The sequence below is a fragment of the Narcine bancroftii genome, chromosome 11 (genome assembly GCF_036971445.1).
Source record: "Narcine bancroftii isolate sNarBan1 chromosome 11, sNarBan1.hap1, whole genome shotgun sequence".
In the NCBI taxonomy this organism is placed as follows: domain Eukaryota; kingdom Metazoa; phylum Chordata; class Chondrichthyes; order Torpediniformes; family Narcinidae; genus Narcine; species Narcine bancroftii.
In genome coordinates this window covers 91400967-91424890 of record NC_091479.1, presented here as the reverse complement: position 1 = coordinate 91424890, position 23924 = coordinate 91400967, and the positions used below count along the sequence as shown (strand labels likewise).

General features: G+C 39.6%; 1 protein-coding gene across 1 annotated transcript in view; it reads left to right on the top strand.

Moving 5' to 3' along the window:
• The window catches only part of ppfia2 (PTPRF interacting protein alpha 2), a 203094-nt gene that overhangs the window by 102556 nt on the left and 76614 nt on the right, over positions 1-23924 (top strand). Inside the window, exons 5-9 of the mRNA XM_069904026.1 lie at positions 10196-10300; positions 14968-15189; positions 16284-16430; positions 18687-18821; positions 22001-22084. Of these exons, the coding sequence (XP_069760127.1) occupies positions 10196-10300; positions 14968-15189; positions 16284-16430; positions 18687-18821; positions 22001-22084 (693 nt within the window). The remainder of the gene's footprint in view (positions 1-10195; positions 10301-14967; positions 15190-16283; positions 16431-18686; positions 18822-22000; positions 22085-23924) is intronic.

Sequence of the window (23924 nt, the reverse complement as noted above, 5' to 3'; positions counted from 1 at the left end):
CACTTGACAGAGACAGTTGAAGTGGGCCTTCCTTCGAAGTCACTGATATCTTTGTTCCTTCCCTCTCAAAGGGAGAATACACAACAGTACCTCTCTCATTGAAGGTTACTGTATCTCAGATGAAGCATGGTTCAGTATTAAAGATGCATTCTTGAAGTGTCCCAATCACATGATATGATAACACCACTGGTTTTATTGAAGTTCATCTCTTCCAAAAATTCATGAGAAAATGCTTCCGGGCTGTCTGCTTAGACCAACAAGCAGAATGGCTGTGTGTTCACAGATGCTTCTGGGCAAACATCCATTGTCACTGGACTTTCAATAACACAATCCAAAATTCTTACTGCTTTGAGTTAAGAGACGCTTTGTCTCCAGAAAACCTCTCTTATCTGATAACACAAATGTGTGTTGCATCTTTGTGTGTGTTTAATTGTCTTTCCGTTTCCAAACCCTCAAAGTCTTTACTAAAAATAATATATTTTACAACAAAGATCACTTATTACAGATGTAACAATATATATCCTTTGATAAAGAATATTCTGAAAGCTTACAGGCTTTTGAGTAAACACACTGGTGGAGTGTTTGCTGAGCAACCAAGCATGCTGCTTTTCGAAAAGAGGGCAGCAACTATCTCATGTTGTATGCTTTACCGGTTTTAGTGGCCTTCTGGAAACTACTTCATGAGTGAGTATCAAAGACAAGGTGTCAACATCTAATGGAAAACACCTAACTGCAGATGCTGGAATGTAAAACAGAAACAAAAATGCCTGAAGAACTTGACCAGTCAGACTGACTTTATGTAAAAATAAACCAGCCAATCCAAATCATTGTTTATTTTTCTTTCCACAGATGCTGCCTGACTAGATGAGTTCTTTCAGTATTTCTGTTGGAACCATAGAACGTTTCAGCATAGAAAACAGGCCCTTCAGCCCTTCTAGACTGTTCCAAACTATTATGCTGGCGTCCCAGTAACTTCCACCCAGTTTATAGCCCTCCATACCTTTTCGATCCATCTATCTGTCCAAATGTTAAAATTGAGCCCACTTCAACCCTTTAGCTGGTAGCTTGTCTAAGCACTCTATGTGAAGAAAACTGATAATTCCCCAGGCTGATATACCCCAGGCTGCTGTGGGAAATGAGAGAAGTGATCGCTGGGGCAGTAACTCTTTGGACACAGGGGAGGTGCTGGATGACTGGAGAACGGCAAATGTAGTTCCCTTGCTTAAAAAAAAGGTAATAGGGAGAATCCTGGGAATGATAGACTGGTGAGTCTTGTGTCAGTGGTGTGAAAACGTATGGAGAGGATTCTTAAGGATAGGATCTATGAGCATTTGGAGAAGGACAGTCGACTCAAAGATAGTCAGCGTGGTTTTTTGAAGGGAAGGTTGTGCCTCACAAGTCTAATTGAGTTTTTTGAGGAAGTAACAAAAGAAGTTGATGACAGCAGGGTGGTAGATGTTGTCTACATGGATTTTTAGCAAGCAATTTGACAAGGTCCCCCATGAGAGACTCCTTCAGAAAATCAAGAGGCTCGGAATCAGTGGAATGGCTATGTGGATATAAAAAAAATTAACTTGGAGGAAGAAAGCAGAGAGTAGTAGTGAAAGGAAAGTATTCTACCTGGAGGTCGGTGACTAGTGGGGTGCCGCAAGGCTCTTTTCTGGGATCCTTGCTCTTTGTGATTTTTTTAAAAAAAAAATATCCTGGATGAAGAGGTGGAAGGATGGGTTAGTATGTTTGAAGATGACATGAAAGTTGGAGGAGTTGTGGATGGAGGTGAAGGTGGTCGAAGGGTACAGGAGGATATTAAAAGGTTGTAGAGTTTGGCAAAAAAGTGGTAGATGGATTTCAATCTGGATAAGTGTGAGATGATGCATTTTGGAAGGATAAACGAGAAGGCTGAGTACGTGTTTAATAGTCAGTTACTTAAGAGTGTGGATGAACAGAGGAATCTTGGGGTTCAAATCCACACATCCCTCAAGGCTGCCGCACAAATTGATAGGATAGTTAAGAAGGCCTGTGGGATGCTGGGATTCATAAGTCAATAGTGATAAGTTAAAGTGTGATTCTGTTTTCATGTTTAAAGATAATTAAAAGCAACTTTTGTTTAAGTAACTCTTTGTCTTGATAAATATCTATAGCTGCTGGGTTTTGGGGTCCTTTGGGCTCATAACATTTTATGGGGGCTCCAGTATTTTAAATAAGCTCTGTTTTAAAGTGTTTGTATGAGAACTACACTAATAAACCTTTCCCAATTTACTCCCAAAAACATATCTATATTCTGTAACATTTGTTATGAATTGGAAGAGTAAGTGTCAAGCAACCAGAAATACACTTATCTGACATTTGCCAAAGGGGTTTTACTGTACAACTTTACTATAACATCCCAACTCCCATACTCAATATTTTGATTTATGAAGGCCAATAAAGCCAAAAGCTCACTTTACTACCTTATCTGTGACACCACTTTCAGGGAAATGTATCTATATTCTCAGATCCCTCTGTTCTACTGCACTCCTTAATGCCATACCATTTACTGTGTCTTTGGCTTGGCTTCATGGACAAAGATTTAAAGGACGTGGAGGGGGAGGACGTGGACCTGTCCTCGGGCCTGCGCAAAGGAGCTTTTAGGTGGAGTGCAGTGCGCGCAGTACTGGCCCCACCCTTTACACCCATGGTTCGTGTGCCGTGGCCAAGCAAGCTGGGACGTGGCAGCGAGGTCCTTGGGTCGTAGGTTTTATATCGGAGTGACCTTCTCCTATGCAGGTTTCTTACCCGGGCTGGAGGGGTCTGCCTCCCCTCTTAGGTCGGTCCATAGTGCCCGGACCGGGGCCGAGGCATACCATTTACTGTGTATGTCCTTCCAAAATACAGCACCTCCCACTTGTCTGCATTAAATTTCCATCTGGCATTTTTTAGCCCACTTTCCAGGTAGTGTAAATCTCTCTGCAACCTTTGAAAGCCTTCCTGGTTGTCCACAAATCCCCCAATTGTTGTCCATTCTCTAAGCGTGCTGATCTCATTTATCACTTTATCTTCCAGATCTTTGAAATAGATGACAAACAACAATGGTCCCAGCACTGATACCTGAGGCAGTCACAGGCCAATCTGAGAAGCAATCATCCACTTACATTCTCAGGCTTCTCCTGTATAGCCAGTTTACGACCTCACCATGAATACCAACATTCTGAACCTTCCTGACTGACCTCCCATGTCAAATGACTTACTCAATTCCAAGTAGACAACCTCTATACTCTTTCCTTCATCAACTTTCCTGGTAGCCTTCTTGAAAAACTCTGTGACTTCCCCACTAAGGCTGATAGACCAAAAGATGTAGCATTAAATTTTTTAAGCTGTTAGTGATTTTGGAGAATTTTATTGAGGCAATGTTGATAGTATTTTCTCCAGTACTTTGAAGTGCTTACTGCAGGGCGGGTGGTCAACCTTTTAATTTTTAATTTAGACATATAGCACGGTAACAGGCCACTGATCACTGAGGGTAGACCATGACACTCGAAATGGATTATCTGAGAAGGCTGTTTTGGTTTCTCTTACTGAAAACATGTTGGTTCAATGAAAATAAGTAAATAATCATTGAACTAATTAATTATGTACACATAATTATCGTTTTTTGAACTGGAACCAACACTATTTCAAAGGAGAAAAAAAACACAAAAAATGCAGGCTTTTAAAGTCTACATTCCAAAAAAAGATGTGACCAAAAGCAGATGTGTGGGAAGAAAGTAAAAGATCCAGCCACCAGCCAATAACAAGGATCGACAATCTCATCAATGGCTCAGATGTCCAAGGATCCACCTTCGGCCAGGTATAGAGGACGTATCAAAGATAAAGACCATCAATGTTACATAAAGAGGCACTATATTAATTTCCTCAATTGAGGCACTGTCTTTGACCAAATGCCATCACAGGTTTGTGTAAAATTTTTGAGGTCCCCATATAGTTAGTCTCTGAATCCAAACAGAATTGGGAGATATAATGATGTGAAAAGATTTTCATAAACATGTTCTTGAGGAAGGCCATATTACAAAATGTGACAGTGATATTATCTTTAAACATTTTAATTACTTTGAATTTCCAACTGCACAATGTTTATTGTTTTTATCATAAACAATAAAACTTTTGCAATTTCTTGCATCAATCTGCTCACTAATTTTAAATTGATTTAAAATGCCAGTTTTAACAAAACTTCATTTTGTTTTGATTATTTTGAGGGAGGCTGATTTAATTTCATCTTGGTAAATTATAGATGATTTGTACTTCCTCCCATTGTGGAGCCCAAAAGGGAATGAAACCCAGAACATATTTTAGGGCTTTACAGATAGTGTTGATGAATGTTTTAAAATGCGTTGAAATCAGATATTTTTGGAAAGTAGAGCTAAGTTGAAAACATTATTTACATCCGTAAATGAGAAGCAATTTAGAAGAGATGGATACCTTGTTGGAGAACTTTTGAAAATGCTTTCATTACTTCGTTAAATACATTTATATCAGGAAAGTCATGGCTCTTGCACGGTGGAATATGGAAATGCAGAGTTGTATTCCCTGGAGAAAATCATGTACAATTTAAGAAGTAAATATGGCATATTTGTTAGAAGGTGACAACCTTATCTGCAACATGTTGGCACACAGATATAATTATATCTCTGCTGAGAAAAGGAAATGCAACAATCCATGCCGGTAGTGAAATGATTGAGATCAATTAAGTGGGTCATGGCGCAGATGACGGGCTCTTGTATTTTGTTCCTTGTCTTTTTCATTTTACGTTTCTTTGGGTTTTTCTTACATTCCCTTAAGGGTTTGTGACTTTACTGATATTTGGTTCTTAGTATTTGTTTAATTTATATAATCTTTGTTGCATTTGGGTGTGGGAAGGAGGGGAGAGAGAGAGGGGAAAATAGACCCTTAATGCTATATACTTTTGTTGAAAGAGATTGTGTTGTTTGTTTGAATTTGTAGAAATCTTTGAAAATCAAAAAAAAGAAAGTCATGGATCTTGTATCTGACACAACAAAATTAATCTTAATATAAGGTTTGTGTGACTTGATGGCATTCACTTGCTCTCACTGTAATTGAATTCCTACTTTAATTGACTCCTCACTGATTACTAACATAGGCGAACCCCAAAGATGTGTGCTTAGCCACTGCTGTACTCACTATGCACAATTAACTGTGTGGCCAGACACAACCCCAATGCTATCTACAATGACTCCACAGTTGTCAGCGGAATCACAAACGGTAATGAGGAAGCATGCAGGAGGGAGATAGATCAGCTCTTTGAATGGTGTAACGACAGCAACCTTGCACTCAGCATCTGCAAAACTAAGGAGATGATTGTGGACTTCAGGAGAAAGTCAGGGGGACACAACCCAGTCCTCATCGAGGGCTCAGTAGTGGGGAGAGTCAAGAACTTCAAATTCCTGGGTGTTAACATCTGCGAGGATCTATCCTGGGGCCTCCATGTTGATGCAATCACAAAGAAGGTGAGTCAGCGCTCTACTTTGTGAGGAGTCTGAGAGGATTTGGTCCGTCCCCAAAGACTCTCGTAAACTTCTACAAGCGTACCGTGGCTAGCATTCTGGCTGGTTGCATCATTGCCTGCTACAGAGGCCCCAACTCTCAGAACAAGAATAAACTCCAGAGGGTTGTTAACTCAGCCTACAATGTCACAGGCACCAAACTTTGAGGTCATCTACATGAAGAGGTGTCTTAAAAAAGCATCCTCTATCCTCAAAGACCCACCACCAGATGGAAGAGGCCATATCATCAAGAAAAAGGTATAAGGAGCTTCAAGGTGAGTACTCAATGGCACAAAGACAGCTTCTTCCTTACTGCCTTCAGATTGCTAAATAATCAATGAACCAAAGCCCCTGCCTTACTTTTCATGCAGTATTAGTTTTTTTTGTTGTAAGATGTTATAATATGAATGCTTGCACTATGATGTTGTCACAAAACACCGAATTTCGTGACCTGTTCCTGACAGTAATTTCTGATTCTGAAAGCATTTGGTCCAGATATAAAATACCCTGGAGTGGTGGGTAGGGGGGGGGGGGGTGGGGGGATGGGGTGTGGGCTGTGTTCATTTAGCTGCCATGGCAGGGTATGGTAGGTGTTGGAAAGTGGAAAACTTAGCCGGTGAAAAATGCAAATACAGTAATATCCAGAATTCATGGAAAATGAATGGGTAGAAAGTATGGAAGTTTAAAATTGGCACCCCCAGTTCGCCAATCATTGCAACTTGCAGTCTCAAGCAACCAGCAAATAAACTTAACCAGCATCTACTGATCCCCACTGGTGTTTTTTTATACTGTATACAGAATTTCTGGCTATATTTAAAAGCAGAACTCTTTCAAATGATTCAACTGGATATCTCCTGATAGATTGAAAGTTGACTATCATCTGAATAGTAAAGTTTTACATGAATAGAGATTAAAAAGAAGGTAATGATTGGAAAATGGGAAATGTACTCCAAGAAGGGAAGAAGAAGAAGACAAAGTGGGTAATTGTTCTCCTGTTTATTTAATATTTGTTGACAAGATGTTAGGGTCTATTGTAAAGAAAGTCATCGCTTGAGTTAAGTTTTAGTTTATTGTCGTATGTATGAGTACAGTTAGAGAAGCTTAATGTAGTTAAATTAATTCAAATGATTTTATGAAAGATAAATCGTGCCTTGAGTTTGCAAGAGTTTTGTTTGAGGATGTTACAAATAGAGACTGTGCAGAAAATGGAGCACCACTTCACTTGTGAATTTGCAGGAGTCATCTACTGCATTCAATGGTCCCAGTGTGGTCTTCTCTACATTAGAGAGATGAGATGCAGACTGGGAGATTGCCATAGTGAGCACCTTCACTCCGACAGAGATCTCCCAGTGGCCAATCATTTCAATTTTGTGCCTCACTCCCATGCCGACCAGTCTTTCCCTGGCCTCGTGCACTTCCAAACAAGGGCCACCCATAAATTGCTGGAGCAACACTTCATATTCTGTTTGGACACTCTCCAACTGATGGCATTAACATTGACTTCTTTGGTTTCTGCTAGACCACTCCCATTCTCCTTCTCTTCTCTACCCCTCTGTTCCCTTTCCTTCAGCTTTCCACCCCTTTTCCCCTTCATTCACAGAGCTAACCACCCTTCCCCTGTTTTCTCTTGTGCCCTTCGTCCCTTATCCACCTATGATCTCTTGCCTGTGGGCCTGTGCTCCTTCCCCTGCTCCTTCCCACCCCACCACTCCCCCCCCCCCATTTTATTCAGGTGCTTGTCTACATTTTGCTCATACCTTAAAGGCTCAAGTCCAAAAAGTAGCTGGTCCAGCTCGGTTGGCCTGGCTGTAGTGCTTGGTTGAGCTGGGGAAACGGGCACCTGTGTGGCGGCTGGTAGGTTGGCTGAAGTGCTGGGGGTAAGGATCTGAGGCCCTGGGGACGTGTACCCCACTGTTGGCTGCAGTGGGGGATGGGGGTCCAGATGCTCCCACTTGTGCCAAGTCCCGGATGTATACTGTATCTTTGTGTCTGTCCAGGAAGTCATATAAGCATACTGTGGGTTAGCATGGAGCAGCTGGACCTCTTGACCAGCGGATCAGACTTATGGGTCCTCAAATGCTTGCGAAGTAGTATGGGTCAGCCAGGTAGGTAAAGTAGCTCCTGAAGCCGATCTCCTGAGGAAATGTAAAAAGTCTCTTGTGAGGTGTCTCATTGGTGGCCATACCCAGGAGGGACCAGGAGTTGTGGAGGGCCTCTGTGAGGACTTCTTGCCAGTGGGTGATAGGGAGGTCCTTGGACTTTAAGGCCAGTAGTACTGCCTTCCAGACCGTGCCGATCTCCCACTTCATCTGGCCGTTGCTTTTGACGTTATAGCTGGTGGTAAGGCTAGAGGCAATGAGCTTGGACAGCAAAAATCTGTCCAGCTCATCGCTCATGAAAGACAAACCTCTGTCACTGTGGTCGTGGTAAGGGTATCCAAAAATGATGAACAGATTGTTCAGAGTCTTTATGATGGTGGTCTTGTCTGCATCAGAGACTGGATATAGCCTGGGAGATAGTTTTGTTGAGCACCTTTCCTCTGTCTGCTGCAATAACAGAGGCCTCACAGTGGCAACCATTTATTTTTCCACACACCATTCCCACACCAACCAATCTGTCGATACATGTCTTCATGCACTGCCAAACTGAGGCTACCGGCAGATTGAGGAACAACACCTGATATTCTATCTGGGCACATCCAACCAGATGGCATTTACATCAACTTCTCCAATTTCTGTTGAGCCCCTCCCAGAGTCTTTCTTTTCTGATGTATCTCCTTTCATCCAACACCCTCCCCCTTCCCTTCCCTCTCCAGAGAGCTACTCCTCTCTGCAAAAATAACTATCTGTTTATATATTCCATACTTGTACTAAAAATCTATTTCTTTAACCTTATCTTTGGTTATCTGTACAAAAATTTCTCTTGTGGGTGTTCCTGTGAGTATTGATGTGAAAATGTAAACATTTTTACTGCCAGTTTATAGATTATGGAAGACTGGTCAATTTGTGCTTCAAAGTGTAAATTGCACAGAAGACTCATTGTTCTTAGGAATGTTAGTGTTACAAGAAGGAAGTTTGCACCCTTTCTGAGCTGGCAAACACAATTAACAAAAACCATTTGAAATGCCGTATTTTGGCTGGGATTAGAAATGAGATGGAAGAAATAAATGTCAGAAAGGATGTTGTCCAATTGCTCTTGAAACAAAAGCATGGTGCACTGAAACCTTACGAGAACTTAGTGATCACAGAAAACAATTCAAAGCTCCATAGATCTGTCATGATCCTATCTTTCTTTGTTGCTAGAAAATGTAGGAAATGAGAGATTATATTGGGTCATATTTTGAGCTTGTACTTAAGATATGTTATGGGGCTTATTAAAAAAAAACAATCTGTAGTGTGAATTTTATCCAAGGAATCCTCAAATAGAAGAGTCTATTTCTGCACAAGAAATCAAAAAATGTGAAAATATGATATTGATCTGTTTTGAACTGCTTTAATGCAAAGTACAAGGGCACTTCGAGCCATTTTCAAACTGCTCAGGTCCATTTTCAGATATCACAAACAACTACCTAAGTTTGAATGCTCATTTAGTGGATAAATGCTTTTGCAAATAAAAACCTGATAAAATTTATTACCAGTTAAAGTGAAGGGAATTGCAGATCTGACCTCTTTACCTACTCAAGAGTAAAACTATATTGCAGAACTTGAAGGAATAGGATTCTGTACACCACCTAACCCCCTCATCCAAACCCTCATTGCCCAATTCAACCACCTGTCCTGGAATCTGTTAGAATTTCTGCCAGTGAGGCATATGATGTGGCTAATGCAATGTCCAATAAACCTTGTGTTATAATTTCATTTGAACGCACTAAACTTCAGATTTAATCTTTCTTCTCCTCCGAAGGTCTACTGGTGCTGTAAAGATTTTGTTAACATGGACACCTTTGAAAATATTTGTCAGCTGAATATTCTTTGCATTCTATAACTATTTTGCTTGTAGATTGAAGGATATTTCAGCACCGTAAAACTCTGATAATCTAGCACCTGATTTTGGGCATCCTGAGATTTTGGTACCTGCCACACTAATTTGTATAGAATGTGAGCCAACAGTTTGCCTAGGGTCAGTATTGTGTGCGGCCAGAGCCACAGTTGGGGTCAAAAACATGGAAAGGCTTGTAGCCAGAGCAGGATCTAGGGTGCTGGTCTATTTCCCACTCCCTTTATCACTGAAACATTTGTTGTACTATTGTGTGATATGTAAAAAAAATGCATAAGCCAAGATGCAAAGTCTGGAACAAAAAGACAATCTGCCAGAGGAACTCATCTTGTCTTTGAATCTGATGGTGCATGATCTTGCACTTATGAATTTTCTGTCCAACGGGAGGAGGGTGAAGAGAATTTGGCCAAAATGGAATAATTCTTTTAATATACTGGTATTGTCTGCTTTTCCAAGCAGCAAGAACTATAGATGGAAGTGATAGAGAGGAGGGGGTTTGTGAGATGATCTGGGCTCAATTATGACATGTCTGTGTCAATTATATTTGATTTTTATTATTCTAAACAGAAAATTGTCATCTTTGAAAATCAGCATAAACTCTTTGAATTTTCCAATTTGACTTGTATTTCATTTGTGATAGGCTTTTTGTTTATTTCTTACAGATTGCTCTACAGCAAGAGCAAAAGGCACACTTCCAGAAGAATGAAGAATCTGTAGAATCAGAGCTTCGAGATGGAGCAGATCCAGGTCAGAGACTGCATGGAAAGGTAAGTAATTGCGATGTCTTGAATGAAAGTTGTCCTTTGAATGCTCATCAGTTGAAGTTTCAGAATTCAATTGCTTTTAAATGCCTTAAAGATGAAATGATCTTCTTATGTTCTTAACTTGATTTCCACCTTCTCATTCATGTTATCTGTGATTCATTATGAGCTGCATTCACTCCAAGAGGTATACGAATTCTCTGTTCTTTTCTCAACCATTTGGAAAGTACCAGGAACCTTATGACATCTGCTCCAATTCTGCTGGTGAATGTTTAGTGAAAGGACAGTGGAATTTCCACTTGAATAATTTCTGAGCAAGTTAAAACAAAGATGAAAATGCATAATCAATGTTTCGAGCTTGAGCTCTTTATGAAAGCATGGAGAAATGTCAGAGAAAAGGGTAAGTGGGGAGACATGGTCACAAAGGTAAGAGATAATAGACAGAGAAGGGAGGGAGGAAGCAGCAACAAGCAAGGGGAAGAGGGATGGCTAAAGGTAAGGGGGGTGGAGAGCTGATGGGAAAGGAAGAGCAGGTTATCAAAAACCAGAAAGGTTGATGTTAATGCCATCTGGTGGAGAGTGCCCAGACAGAAAATCAGGTGATGTTTCTCCAATTTATGGGTGGTTTTGGTGGGATAGTACATGAGGCCATGGACAGGCGTGTGAGTATGGGAGTGAGACACAGAACTGAAAAGGTCGGCCACTGGGAGGACTCTGTCACTGGTGCAGAGAGAGCAAAGTCCCCTCGTCCTCAACTACCACCCCACAAGCCTCCACATCAAACACATTATACTCTGGAATTTATGACACTTACAACCAGATCCCACGACCAGACACATCTTCCCCTCTTCCCTTGTGTCCTCATCCCTCTCCACCCAACACCTTCTCCCTCACCACAGTCTGGAACCCCAAGCAGGCCTTTCAAGTGAAGCAACATTTCACTTGTGTATCCATAGGATTGATTTACTGCATCTGCTGCTCCCTTTGTTGCCTTCTCTAGATTGGAAAGACTGGCCGCAGACTGGGAGATCACTTCACTGAGCACTTTCGCTCTCTCTGCACCTGTGATAAAATCTTCCCAGGGGCCATCCATTTCAGTTCTGCATCATTCTCCCATACTCACATGTCTTTCCATAGCCTCATGCACTATCCCACCAAGACCACCTGTAAATTGGAGAAACAACAGCTGATTTTCCATTTGGACACTCTTCAGTTGGATGGCATTAACATCAACTTTTTTGGTTTCTGCTCATCTGTTCTTCATTCCTCCTTCCTTCCCTTCCCCATGTCAGCTCTCCACCCTTTACCCTCTCTATTCACACAGCTATCCCTTCTTCCCTGCCTTGCTGCTGAGCCCTCCCTCCTTTTTCCACCTATTACCTCCTGCCTTTGCAGGAGCCTCCCCCTTACCCTTTTATTCAGATGCCTGCCAACATTTTTACATCCCTTGATTTTACTTCTTACCCTTTTATTCAGATGCCTGCCAACATTTTTCCATACCGTGATTTTACTTTTTATTGCATTTCTTGAACTTGATTTTGGTTAATTTTGCAGGACATTTTCTACATGGCTGACTTTTGTCTGCTGTGGAGCTCTGCAAGTCACTTTCAAAAAACAGAAAATGCTGGAAAAACTTGGAGTTGGTATAGGACCTTCCATTGGTACTGGAGTTGTTGAAATTTGCCATCTCTGTCATTTTTGAAGGAAGGGAAAACTAATCAAATGCAGCGGGGAATGATGTGGGATGGCAAACCACAACAGCTTTGAGATCAACAGAATTGATGTTGTTGCAGAGATCTAGAACAGCAGGTGCTGACGCATGGCATTAAGAGTGGATTTTAGGATGTAATGACAACACTGCCTCGAGAAATACCTGATGGTTTGACATACCTGTAATTGTAATGCTGTGTAGGTCAGAATTCCCAAGGGTTTAAATTGAATAAAAATCCTTTAATTATGGGGTTTAATTTGAATGAGTTGGAGCCGAAGACATTTGGTTAGGAATTAGATGTGGCTATGGAAGCAAGTGTTTGTTAATATCAGGTTAAAGGCTGGAAGTGAAAGAAACACCTTTGAATTAAAAAAATTTTTTTTAAAAGCAGATGGAAATCGTGTAGAGAACGCAGGATAGCTTCAGATTGGACATTTGCAAGAGGAGGAATGTCAGTGAATACAACACTCAATTTTTTTTTATAAACTGCTACTTTAGAAAGAGAAATATTAACTAAGTGATCCTGCCCGGCCTGCTAAATTTTTCCAGATCATTTTAGATTTATAGGATTTGCAGTTAGGCCTATTGCTTACTGATCTGGTTTTTGTTCATGCAACTGTTTTTCTATTTGCTTTGGATGTGGTGAAGAGAGATTAAAGGGATAAAATAGGTCTTTTATGCAGCGCCTTCCCAAGATCATGTTATATATATAGAGCTCTCCACTGGCCACCGTGACAGAGGTGCACCAAAGAAGAGGTACAAGGACTGCCTAAAGAAATCTCTTGGTGCCTGCCACATTGACCACCGCCAGTGGGCTGATCTCGCCTCAAACCGTGCATCTTGGCGCCTCACAGTTCGGCGGGCAGCAACCTCCTTTGAAGAAGACCGCAGAGCCCACCTCACTGACAAAAGGCAAAGGAGGAAAAACCCAACACCCAACCCCAACCAACCAATTTTCCCCTGCAACCTCTGCAACCGTGTCTGCCTGTCCCGCATCGGACTTGTCAGCCACAAACGAGCCTGCAGCTGACGTGGACATTTACCCCCTCCATAAATCTTCGTCCGCGAAGCCAAGCCAAAGAAGAAGAATGTTTGTTCAATGGTGATAATTAGCATACTACATAAATGTGACATTTCAGGCATCATAGTCTGGGAAGCTGGTATTACTTCTTTAACCTCCCTCTCATCTTTCATCCACATCCTCCAGCCCTTTGGATTCATCTGAAGAAAATTAAGTATGGAGCAATGGAATAATGGGAGAATGATATCAGAAAACCAAGTGATTATAACATAACAAGGGTAATCTTACCCTTTATTGTACTCACAGTTTAGTCAGTTTGTTCGAAACATTTAAAATAAAACTCAGTCTCTAACTTCTATTGCAAGTGATTGATATCTCATTCAACCAGCATTTGATGATACAAAACTTAAGGCATAGCTCATTATCAGAGACTAAAAGTTGTGATATTAATGCAGCAACATCTTACATAAAATGATTAAAATATAATTTTAAAGATGTGATAATGGAAACATCCATATAGTTTCACCTACTTCAAATAAAACTGAATATTCAGCAGGTTGGCACTTAAGGACAGAAAAGCAAGTCTTTTTCAAGCTGATGATCTTTCATTTAGAACTCAGGTTTGTCGAAATACTGTACAGCAGAAGTCCCATTCATATATGCAAAAAAGGGTTTTCATTACTGCTGTGATAAACATACAGTGACAAATGGGGAGCAGCTCTTAGATTTTTCCAGGCCTAATCGTAGCAAAGGTAAATTCTTCCTTTTTAAATGTTGGTGTTTTGCATAATCCTAAAATGATCCCATTCACACTAAAGGTTTTGAATTCAGTTATCATTCTGCATAGCATGTTCCTGACAAACAGAACTAGAACTTTTTCCCCATATGATGTTGTGTTTAGATGATTTTATTGTGGATTCCTGTTTGCATTTATTATTAACTAGCAGGATCCCTGGCGTTGCCTGGGAAATAAAACACCCAGTTGTTGTTGGCTTCAAAAGATGTCCTCTGAAATGCTGAGTTGTAGGCTCTGATCATCTTTAGGAAATGTATGGACTCTGCTGTGGTGGCTGGCAGTAGCTTTTTTAATGGACGTGGAGGCTCATCCAGTGGAGGTATGCTAAGTTTTCCGTGGGAACAGCGTTTCGAAGGCGTTTCACCTTTCCACTTCTTTGTCCACATTGTTGGTATACCTCTGACCTGGAGCCAATTACAACTGCATTAATGGAAGAATATTCAATGTCAACGGAGTAATTGAATGCAGCATTTGGCTATTGTAAATGGTGCTGGCCTTCAGCTAGTGGCTTTTGTTTGCATTGCTTGGAGTCTTGCTTGTCCTTCCTCAGCAGACTCTTGTTGTCTGCTCATGAAATTCCAAGCACTGAGGCGGGCTTGGTATTTTTCCTCAGTTTCCTGCTGACTGCTCCTCGTTTGTCTGGAGTCCTAAGCACGGAGGCAGGCCTGGTGTTCCTTTGGCCATTTGTTTTTATTCTGAATGTAGATTGATGCACAGCACTGGAACTAATTGAGGAGTCCCTGGTGCAAATATGATTTTTTTTGAACTTCATTTGACCTCAATGTGGTCATGACATTCAGCATGAAATGTTACCCCTACTGAACCTCCTTAGATATTTCTAAAATGCTCCATATTGTTTTGCCTGGAGAAACAAACAGACATACGTGCACAAATAGATATTAGATACTTAAGAGCAAGAATATTTACCACTATTGCCCACCTTTTTGTTCACACACCTGCCTATTGTTGGTTCATAGCTTGATGAAGGGCTCAGGTCCGAAACGTTGGTTAGCCTTTTATTTCTTTAGATGCTGTGTGGTCTGCTGAATTTCTCCAGCACTTTTGTGTATTGCACTCCAACCTCAGCACTGCAGACTTTCCTGTTTAACAATATTTATCTGTTTTTTTTTGTTTTTTTTTTGCAGCGTCTTTCCAATGGTTCAATTGACCATAATGATGAAATGAATCAAATTGTGGAACTACAGGACCTGCTAGAGAAACAGAATTTTGAGGTGACACAGACAAAAGACCAGCTAGCTGCATTATCTGGTCAGTTTGCTGAAGTGCAACAGGATCTAGAAACCACTAGAAAAGATCTAATTAAATCAGAAGAAATAAGTACTAAATATCAGACGGATATTAGAGAGGTACGAATTTTAAAAAGCACTTTCTTTTTGAAATCTTTCTTCTTATTGAGTGTTGGTCATTTGAATAGCTGACACTTTTGGATTAACTTTTGGAATGGGGTACATCAGGTCTAAAAATTCAAGAGCCTTTGCAGACCTTCCACAGATGTTAATGCATTAATTATCGTTAAGTTTCATTGGTCAATTTGTCTGCTGAATTGCTCATTTCTGGGTGTAGATTTGAGCATATGCAAAGAATACACTGGTGGTGGGAATGGAAATTGTGTGTAGAACATCCCCAAAATTTTGAGAATGTGATGGAGTAAGATCCAAAAAAATAAAGCATATTTTAAATTTATTTTTTATCAAATTTTGTTGTGTATGTATATCTTCTTCTTTGGCTTGGCTTCGCGGACGAAGATTTATGGAGGGGGTAAAAAGTCCACGTCAGCTGCAGGCTCGTTTGTGGCTGACAAGTCCGATGCGGGACAGGCAGACACGATTGCAGCGGTTGCAAGGGAAAATTGGTTGGTTGGGGTTGGGTGTTGGGTTTTTCCTCCTTTGCCTTTTGTCAGTGAGGTGGGCTCTGCGGTCTTCTTCAAAGGAGGTTGCTGCCCGCCAAACTGTGAGGCGCCAAGATGCACGGTTTGAGGCGTGAAAAATACAGATACTGTACAGATACAAAGTAATTACAATGTATCCTCGAATAAAAATGAACATCACAACTAATAATAAACAAACAGACAGAATTCAATATTATATTTCTTGTTCCTGCAAAATAAAATGAAAAGAAGAAATATGATAACTAATTTATCTTAAATCTATAACCCCGAAACTAAAAAGAAGAAAAAGCCGCTGGGGCGCCTTAAATGCACCAAAAGGGTAACAGTAATGGTACGTTGGTGAATTGCCTTGTATGTAAAAAAATTCAGATATTTTGTGAGACAGACAAATATTCAGTAGATAATAGCTATTGACACACATACAAATTGTTTTGTATTTACAAAAAAAAATATGAAATGATTTGTATTGCAAGTATTTTATTGTCATTGATATTTCTGTGTGCAACGAAGAACCAAAATTAGTTGTAAAATTGATTTATTAATTTTCCACAGGTAATTGCTCAGAAAGAAGATATGGAAGAAAGGATAACTACATTGGAGAAGCGATACCTTAATGTACAGAGAGAATCAACCTCACTACATGACATGAATGACAAACTGGAAAATGAATTGGCAAATAAGGATGCCTTCTTACGCCAGGTTCAGTACACTTATGAATGAATGAGAGGTTAACCCAGTACTATCATTTTCAGCATTGACCTTTGAAACAAATATTAGAATTTGGAATAAAACCAGCAAAGACATCTATTTTTTTTTTCCCCCACAGAGTTTCTTTATCAAAAAATGTACTCCTTATGCAATTGCCAATTTGATACCAATGGCTTTTATCACTAGCCTTTACCAGATTCTAGAGCAGCAATTCATAACAAACATTTAGTTAAGCTTTGAAATTGTTCTCACTTTCAAAGTTGCTCATTCAGTTCAGTATAATTGATTAAGCTCCTGTGTCCAAGTCAAATACACAGAATAAAATCTTTAAAAAGATTTGGAAAGAGAGGGGGGAAAAAAAGATTGGTATCAGGTAGACCAGAGCCGGGTGAATTTCCGGTCACTCCAATGAACCTTGTCGGCAAATGGTGCTGTGCCATAATTTGAAAGGAATTAGGATTTTGGATACCAATGAACTTTTGCCAAAACACTGGATGATTGGAATTTTGTCTCAGTGATCTACATTTATGGTACTGTCTATCCAATCGATTATATATTTTGCTGGATTTTGTAGGAACTCTGCAAGGAATGCCTGGCAAATTTGGGACTTCTGCATGAATGTGGAAGTTCTGATTTTATTGGCCCAACTCCACTGTGATTTCACAGCAGAGCTCCACAACAGGAAGCAGAGGTAAATCAGGAGCTTCCTGGAATTCTGAAACATTTACCTGGGGAATCTGCTCTGCATCCTGTGATGGAGAGCAGTCAAGGTAATTTTCCATTACAATTGGTGCAGGAACTGTGAGCCCATTTGTTTCAATGTGATTGTATATTCATGATGGTTTCAAAAAAAAGGGCAAGCTACATTCTGTCATTATATGTGTTTGCTTTAATCTTTATAATTATTTAAAAGCATCATAAGGATGCTTGGAATTTTTAAAATTTTTTTGGAATGTTTATTTAATTTAATTCTTTTTAAATGTGGACATCAGTGACTTTCAAATACATTTAAAAAAGACAATTTTGAAAAGTAGCAAAGCAGAGGACAGACTTCTATCTTTCCGAGTCCAGAGGAGTCAGATGGTGGCATTTGTTCAAGTTTCTCCCACGTCAATAGATTATGCTGTTTAAATTCCGGCTACTCCTCGGACCATTGTTCTTCGGCTCTCACGTGATCTTGGCCAGCCACGTACATCCATCCAAGTGTTTGTTGGATCAATGGGTTCACAGAGAGACGAGTCTGGACAGAAGTGATACACTTACCCGTAACTTTTATTAAGACACAGTAAACAAGCAGGGGGGAATATTAAATGGCGCACAATTACTAATTCATGGAAGTGACAATACAGACATTCACTTCCGGACATCAGTTAGACCCTGACAACGGTACCTATATTCGACCCTGCTCACACACTATAAACAGGGACTCTTACACATGCTCCCAGTTCCCTTATCAATGGGGGTGTGGCCATACTACAAATATTGATCTATCGCAATACTATAGCTCAGCTTTTGTGTAGTGCACACCTTACCTGCGACCCTTCCAGCAACATCCACCGTAGTGACCTGGTATGGAACAGTGTCTGGGGCTTGGACCACAAAGCAGAGAGGAAGAATGTGCTCTGCACTGGTATTAAATACACTGCTAATCTGTGCTGCAAGCCAATGATCACCCGAGGTGATTTAAATTAGCCAAGAGTAAGGTGTGCACTAATTAGTGGCCTAAGTCCGACCTTGACTGACAGGTGATGCGACATCTGAATAAGTTTCAGACGAGGAGAATACATAACCTCCTGCAATAGACACATTCAAGACAGATAGGCAGGGAGACCATGCTTCCTCCACACACAACACCAAGTAAGTTCAGGGTTATAAAGAACACAATTGCTATGTGTAGCGAGCAGTCCTAATTCATCAAAATCCACACCTTTGTAGCATTAGTTTTCCTTTTCATTTGTGCAAAGCCAGAACTGATAGCTGAAATACACTGGGAGTTCAATTGTAGGATTTTTAAATAAGTATGCAAGATTGATATACAAGATACATTTTCAATGTTTTCTTAAATTACAGGATAAAATATTTGAAATATGTTAACATTTGTAATATGTTGGATATATGTATAAGATGTATTTAATTGTATATTAATTATAAATATGAAGCATTCAAATTGAGTTGTTGAGAGCAACTTTTTTTTTGCTGATAATCATTCAGATGAATATTTTGCATCTCTGTTACTTGGGAATTTAGCTAGAAGACAAAAATAGACAGTTACAGGAACGTCTGGAACTTGCTGAACAGAAACTGCAGCAAACAATGAAGCGAGCAGAAACGTTACCAGAAGTAGAAGCTGAACTTGCCCAGCGAATTGCAGCTCTAACAAAGGTAAATAATTGATATGAATGTAGTTACTAGAAAATCCATTTTTACTAAACATGCTACCATTTTGCATTGACTTCATTTAAGAGATTACATTGGCCATTCACCAAATGTAATTTCCATTTACATTGTGGAAAGATGCATCTATGGTGGATAGGTATTTCAAATGGCTCACTCCTCCCAAGAGCGTTTGAATATTTCTGATCCTGTGAATAATGCATAGCCCTCTAGTGGATTCTTCCATTGGTAATGTGTGACTCTGATACATTTAGGGGTAGCTCCATGGCACAGATTCTATTGCTTAGGCATTGAATGAAACCTACTTAGGTCTGTAATTAGGGCAAAACATGACTGGTGAGTTGACATTTTGATCAAGAGATGATTGCAGCAAAATTCAGCAATGAATTTAACAGATAAAATGCTGGAAGCCATGTTCTTTAATGACCAGCTATTAAAAATAAGGATGTCTTGTTGGAAAGCCCTCTTTGCAGTTTTACCCAACCTGGACGAGAGAGCTGAATTCTGGTGGTGACAGCCCTTGACATAAAGGCAACATTTGATTCAATGTGGCATCAAGGAGACCCACTAAGCTCAATTCTCCTCAGCTGCTTTATCAATAGCCTTCCTAGGGATTAGCGTAATATTTAATTTGTAAATACTTGAATGTGAAGCAGAGCACACCTACATGTATTATTAAATGCCTACATTTATCATTCTCTGACCTCTCTCTTTTAGTTATCTCCATGAAACATTCAGTTTGGCAAGACTTTCCCCTTTTCAATGCTCTTTCTCTCTCTCTCTCTCTCTCTCTCTCTCTCTCTGCAATTAATATGTTTAAAATAATCATTCAATCTGTCTGCCAACTTGCTTTGAATTTACATTATTATGATTATCAATTTAAAGGGACCAAGTTGTCTGTGATACCTTTCTACCTTTCTTTTGCTTAAATAAATGTAAAAATATCTTTGTCATTATATTTTCATAATTCCTTTTGATATTCTCAGTATCTCTCCTAGTTACCAAGGGTTCTTGTTTTTTTTAATATATGCATTCCTATTTATCTCCCCCCCCCCGCCTTTTTTTTAAAGACGTCCTCTCTTTCCAGCTAGAACTCTTGCTCCTTAGTATATCAACATTCTATTTCTAGGTTCTACTGTAGTTTTACTTATTAGTAAATTTACACATTTATCACAGTCTCTGTCTTATTACTTAGAAGTGAGAAGAATGTACAAAAATAATCTACATTAATATCCAACTGCCTCTTTTCTCAACCAATGGATGCCTGAAAAAAAATGCTAGGCATTCCTACAGCACAGGAAGAACCTGTTATCATTTATATCTGTGCTGTACCCTAATTAATCAGATACAACAAGTTATAAAAGGTGATCTCCTCTTACTTAACCACTATAATTTTTCAGAAGCCCTTATTTTGTAGCTTTTCCTAAGCCTTAGTGTCCTCATATTGAACCCTCAACTTGAAGACCTCACACGCAGCATTTACTTTGAAGTGTTCTCAATGGAGTTAAGAGAATAACTGCATGATAGGAATTAAAAAAAATAAACTGAAGCTCTAGCTATGTGTTCAGGATCTCTATTACATTGTACACTTGGAAGATATCCTGCTCAATAATTATTCCTCAATTAATAAGATCAAATAAAATCTGATCGCTGATTCTACAGGAGGTCAATATATGCAATTGGTTGCTATGTTTCCCTACCAAAGTTGAAGTCATCAGCTGAAATATATCATATAAATGCAAAGCTATATAGCTCTGGAATAAAAGAATGTTGATGAAGGAAACATCCCCCTTCTAATTTTACGTAATATGTGAATTGATCATCTGTTATCAGGATTTCATCATTCTTATATTCCAAATTGCTGTGGCTACACTACAGAGGTCATAGACAATATACAAAGTGTATGGTGCCACAGACAATATAAATTAAGACCAGACCCATTGACCAATTGATCCACAAGTTGTCAGAATCCTTTTCAGAGTCGACAAATATTTTTGACAGTCAAATATATTGGGAATTAGGTGAAAAAAAGTTTTTAAAAATATATTATAAAAACATTAACATTAAAGATTTTGATTTTATTTTAAAATCATGTAATTCTATTGAATAGCAATATTTTGTGGAATGCAAGGAAAAAAAAATCAGAAGAGACCTTTTAAAAAAAAGGCGAGTAAGATGTACTGAGTCCAGGGTCAATGTGCGAAGTGAGATGCATACTTAGGATGAGAGTGGGTAACTCCACAGAGAAGTGCAGGCTACCTGCAGTTTCTGGGGCAATGTATTGCAGATGTTCACACCTTTGCATCAAAATGTAGAAGTTGGTATTATACTGGATATCAAGACCTTGCATTCTATGTTTCAAATTCGTATATATGTTTTAATCTATTTATGATCCAGCCATAGTTCAGTGTAATTTGTAACTGTTCAGGCAATCCAAATACTTGATCCCATATATAGAAGAAAATTATTGATTGTGAAAGCATTGCAGAATTGAAAAATCATAAAGAAAAAAGTAATGCAGCAATTTTTTCTCTTTGGTTTCAATCAAGCATTCTGTAAATTGCATATATATCTGATTTTGCCCAACCATTTTAATGTAACGTCCATACTTCGAAAGTATTAGTTCATGTAGTCAGTCCTTAGCTTTTTGTCACTTTTTATTTCAAATATTGTGCAGTGTATTTTGTTCAGCTCTTGCAACTTGTGTTCTGATTATTTGATTTGTCCCTCTTCTTCTTGACTTGTCAGTCTGGCCCAAGCTCTTCTACCTCATCTAATGATTATCCCTATGTTTTGGAAGCAAAACTCCAAGAAATGATCACCATGCTTAGGAAGGTAGTTCTGTCGGTTGATAGAGTATATATTTTTTTCACAATTTATCATTGTGCAGTTTTGTGCTTAAAGGAGCTTTATTTGTTAAGAAGCAGGATTGTGGTTTAACAGTGTAAATTCAGCATGTGTTTACATTTGGCTGAACTCATCACTCATTAAAAATACAGGCTTTACCGTCCACAATGCTCTCCAGCTGCCTGCTTAATTCTGAACAATCCTGAGCACAGAAAGCATAGGCTTGAGCTTGGCTTGATTTTTGTTTAATGAAACACATGGACAGGTATTTCAATTTAATTAAATAGTGGAGCTCGTCAGCACTTTTATTTCCATTGTAGGCTGAAGAGCGGCATGGCAGCATAGAAGAACGTCTGAGACATTTAGAGACTCAGCTTGAAGAAAAGAATCAGGAACTGCAAAGGGTTAAGTAAAATTGTAAATCTGATACAATGGTTAAGTTCCTGTCCTGTCATTCTTATTATTATTTCATCAAACCATTACAACTATATCAATTATCTGTCTTGTTTGAAGCCACTGCCCATTTCCTTTCCACAGCTTTGCACCCATTTTATTCCATATATTTGAATTGTGGGTAACAACTTGAATTGTTGTTAAAAGTGTAAATTCAATCTATGTGATAGTGTATTACAGAAATTATATAATGCAGATGTACTGCTGAACATTTGGGGTTTATAGCTTGTTAGCTGGCCTGGCTGGTCTGAGTGTGTTAACTAAACTTCAATTCATGATTTCTGTTGAGAAGTAGCAACTCCTGTTATCTGTCCATCTTCAAATTGCACTATTTCACAAGTAAAGGTATTCTTCACTGGCCCAATTTTTTTTTTTATTCCAGCATCATGGTTTAATGAAGACAGGCCCTTCAGGAGGACATTTAAAAAAAAAATCCTGGCTCTGTTTTTGATGTCCAACCTTCGAAGGAGTTTTCATTATTCTTAAGAGATTTTGATACACATTGTCATTTTAGGAAATTTAATAAAATCTAAAATCACATGAATAACTAAAAAATTGAATCAAAATTTAAAAAAAACATTACGTGCTTTCCCCTCTGCGCCATAACTTTTATCCTATGATCCCTTTAAAATTGATGGGATCCATTGCTTGAGTTTCCTGGAAAAGGAGGATTTTTTCAGAAGTTCAGGAACGAAATTCCTCACCTTGATGCGGCAGAAACAAAACAGCTGAGAAAATGGGATGACGTATCTGCAGGCGAGAGGTTGGTGCTCGGAAAAGGATATTTCAGAAGTGGAATAGGAAAAAAATAGCAGCTTTGCCAGAGCTTCTGTAATCTTTGGCGAGCAGGAAGCGGAGACACAGCACTCCCCTGAAGAGTCCTACCTCCCATTCCTGGTGCCAACAGCTCTGTACAGGCTTTAAACGGCCTGTTAAAGCAGCTGACTTTTTTTTTTAATCCTGCGATCATTATGTCCAGGCCCAAAATGGCAGCACCTGTGTTCAGCAGCAGCCACAAGGGGATTGCAGGCTCTGGGGGAGCAGCGGACTGATGCAGGGCACCAGTAAGAGGGAGAACACCCCTCAATGAGGAGAAGAAGAGGAGACGACCCTTATGTTGGTGATCACAGGAGCAGGCCAGCAAAGTGCTCCATGGCTGAAGGACACACACACACACAGGCAGCCAACTGTTGGCTACTTGCAGGCAAGGAACCTACTCAGACCACAGACTGCTGGCGGCTTGAGGTACAAGGCCATGGGCTGCTGGAGACTGGCTCTTGAGAACCAGATATCAGAACTTGGATTCAAGAGGGCGTTGAAAGCAAGAAGGGCTCCCGAAATGCCCTGGGTGCTGAAGGCTTCTCCTTCATGTCGAAGATTTGGATCTGGGCTTGGGTTGGTGAGGGTTTGAAATGAACTGCAGTCTTGTGCAGCTGCTGTGGGAATGCTGGAGCTGAATCCATGGATTCTCAGTATCTCTGAACGGACTCTTGCTTCTCTTTCTCTGACTGTTAGGGGCTCTGGGCAATGATCATTGCAAATCTTTACCTGCCTTATGGCAGTCAAAAGCAGATGTTGAGTAATATTGCATTTCTGATTTAATATCTGATCTGAAAGTCTTATTTTGAGAACATGTTAAGGAAACAAATCACTGAGAGAAAAGGGTAAGGAAATGTCACGAACTAACAACCCCATTTAATTATTTTTGGGACTAAAGGGACTTTGTTAGGACTAACACAAAAACAGCAAAGGAAAATTCACTGGACATTGGTACATTCAAAGCAATAGTTT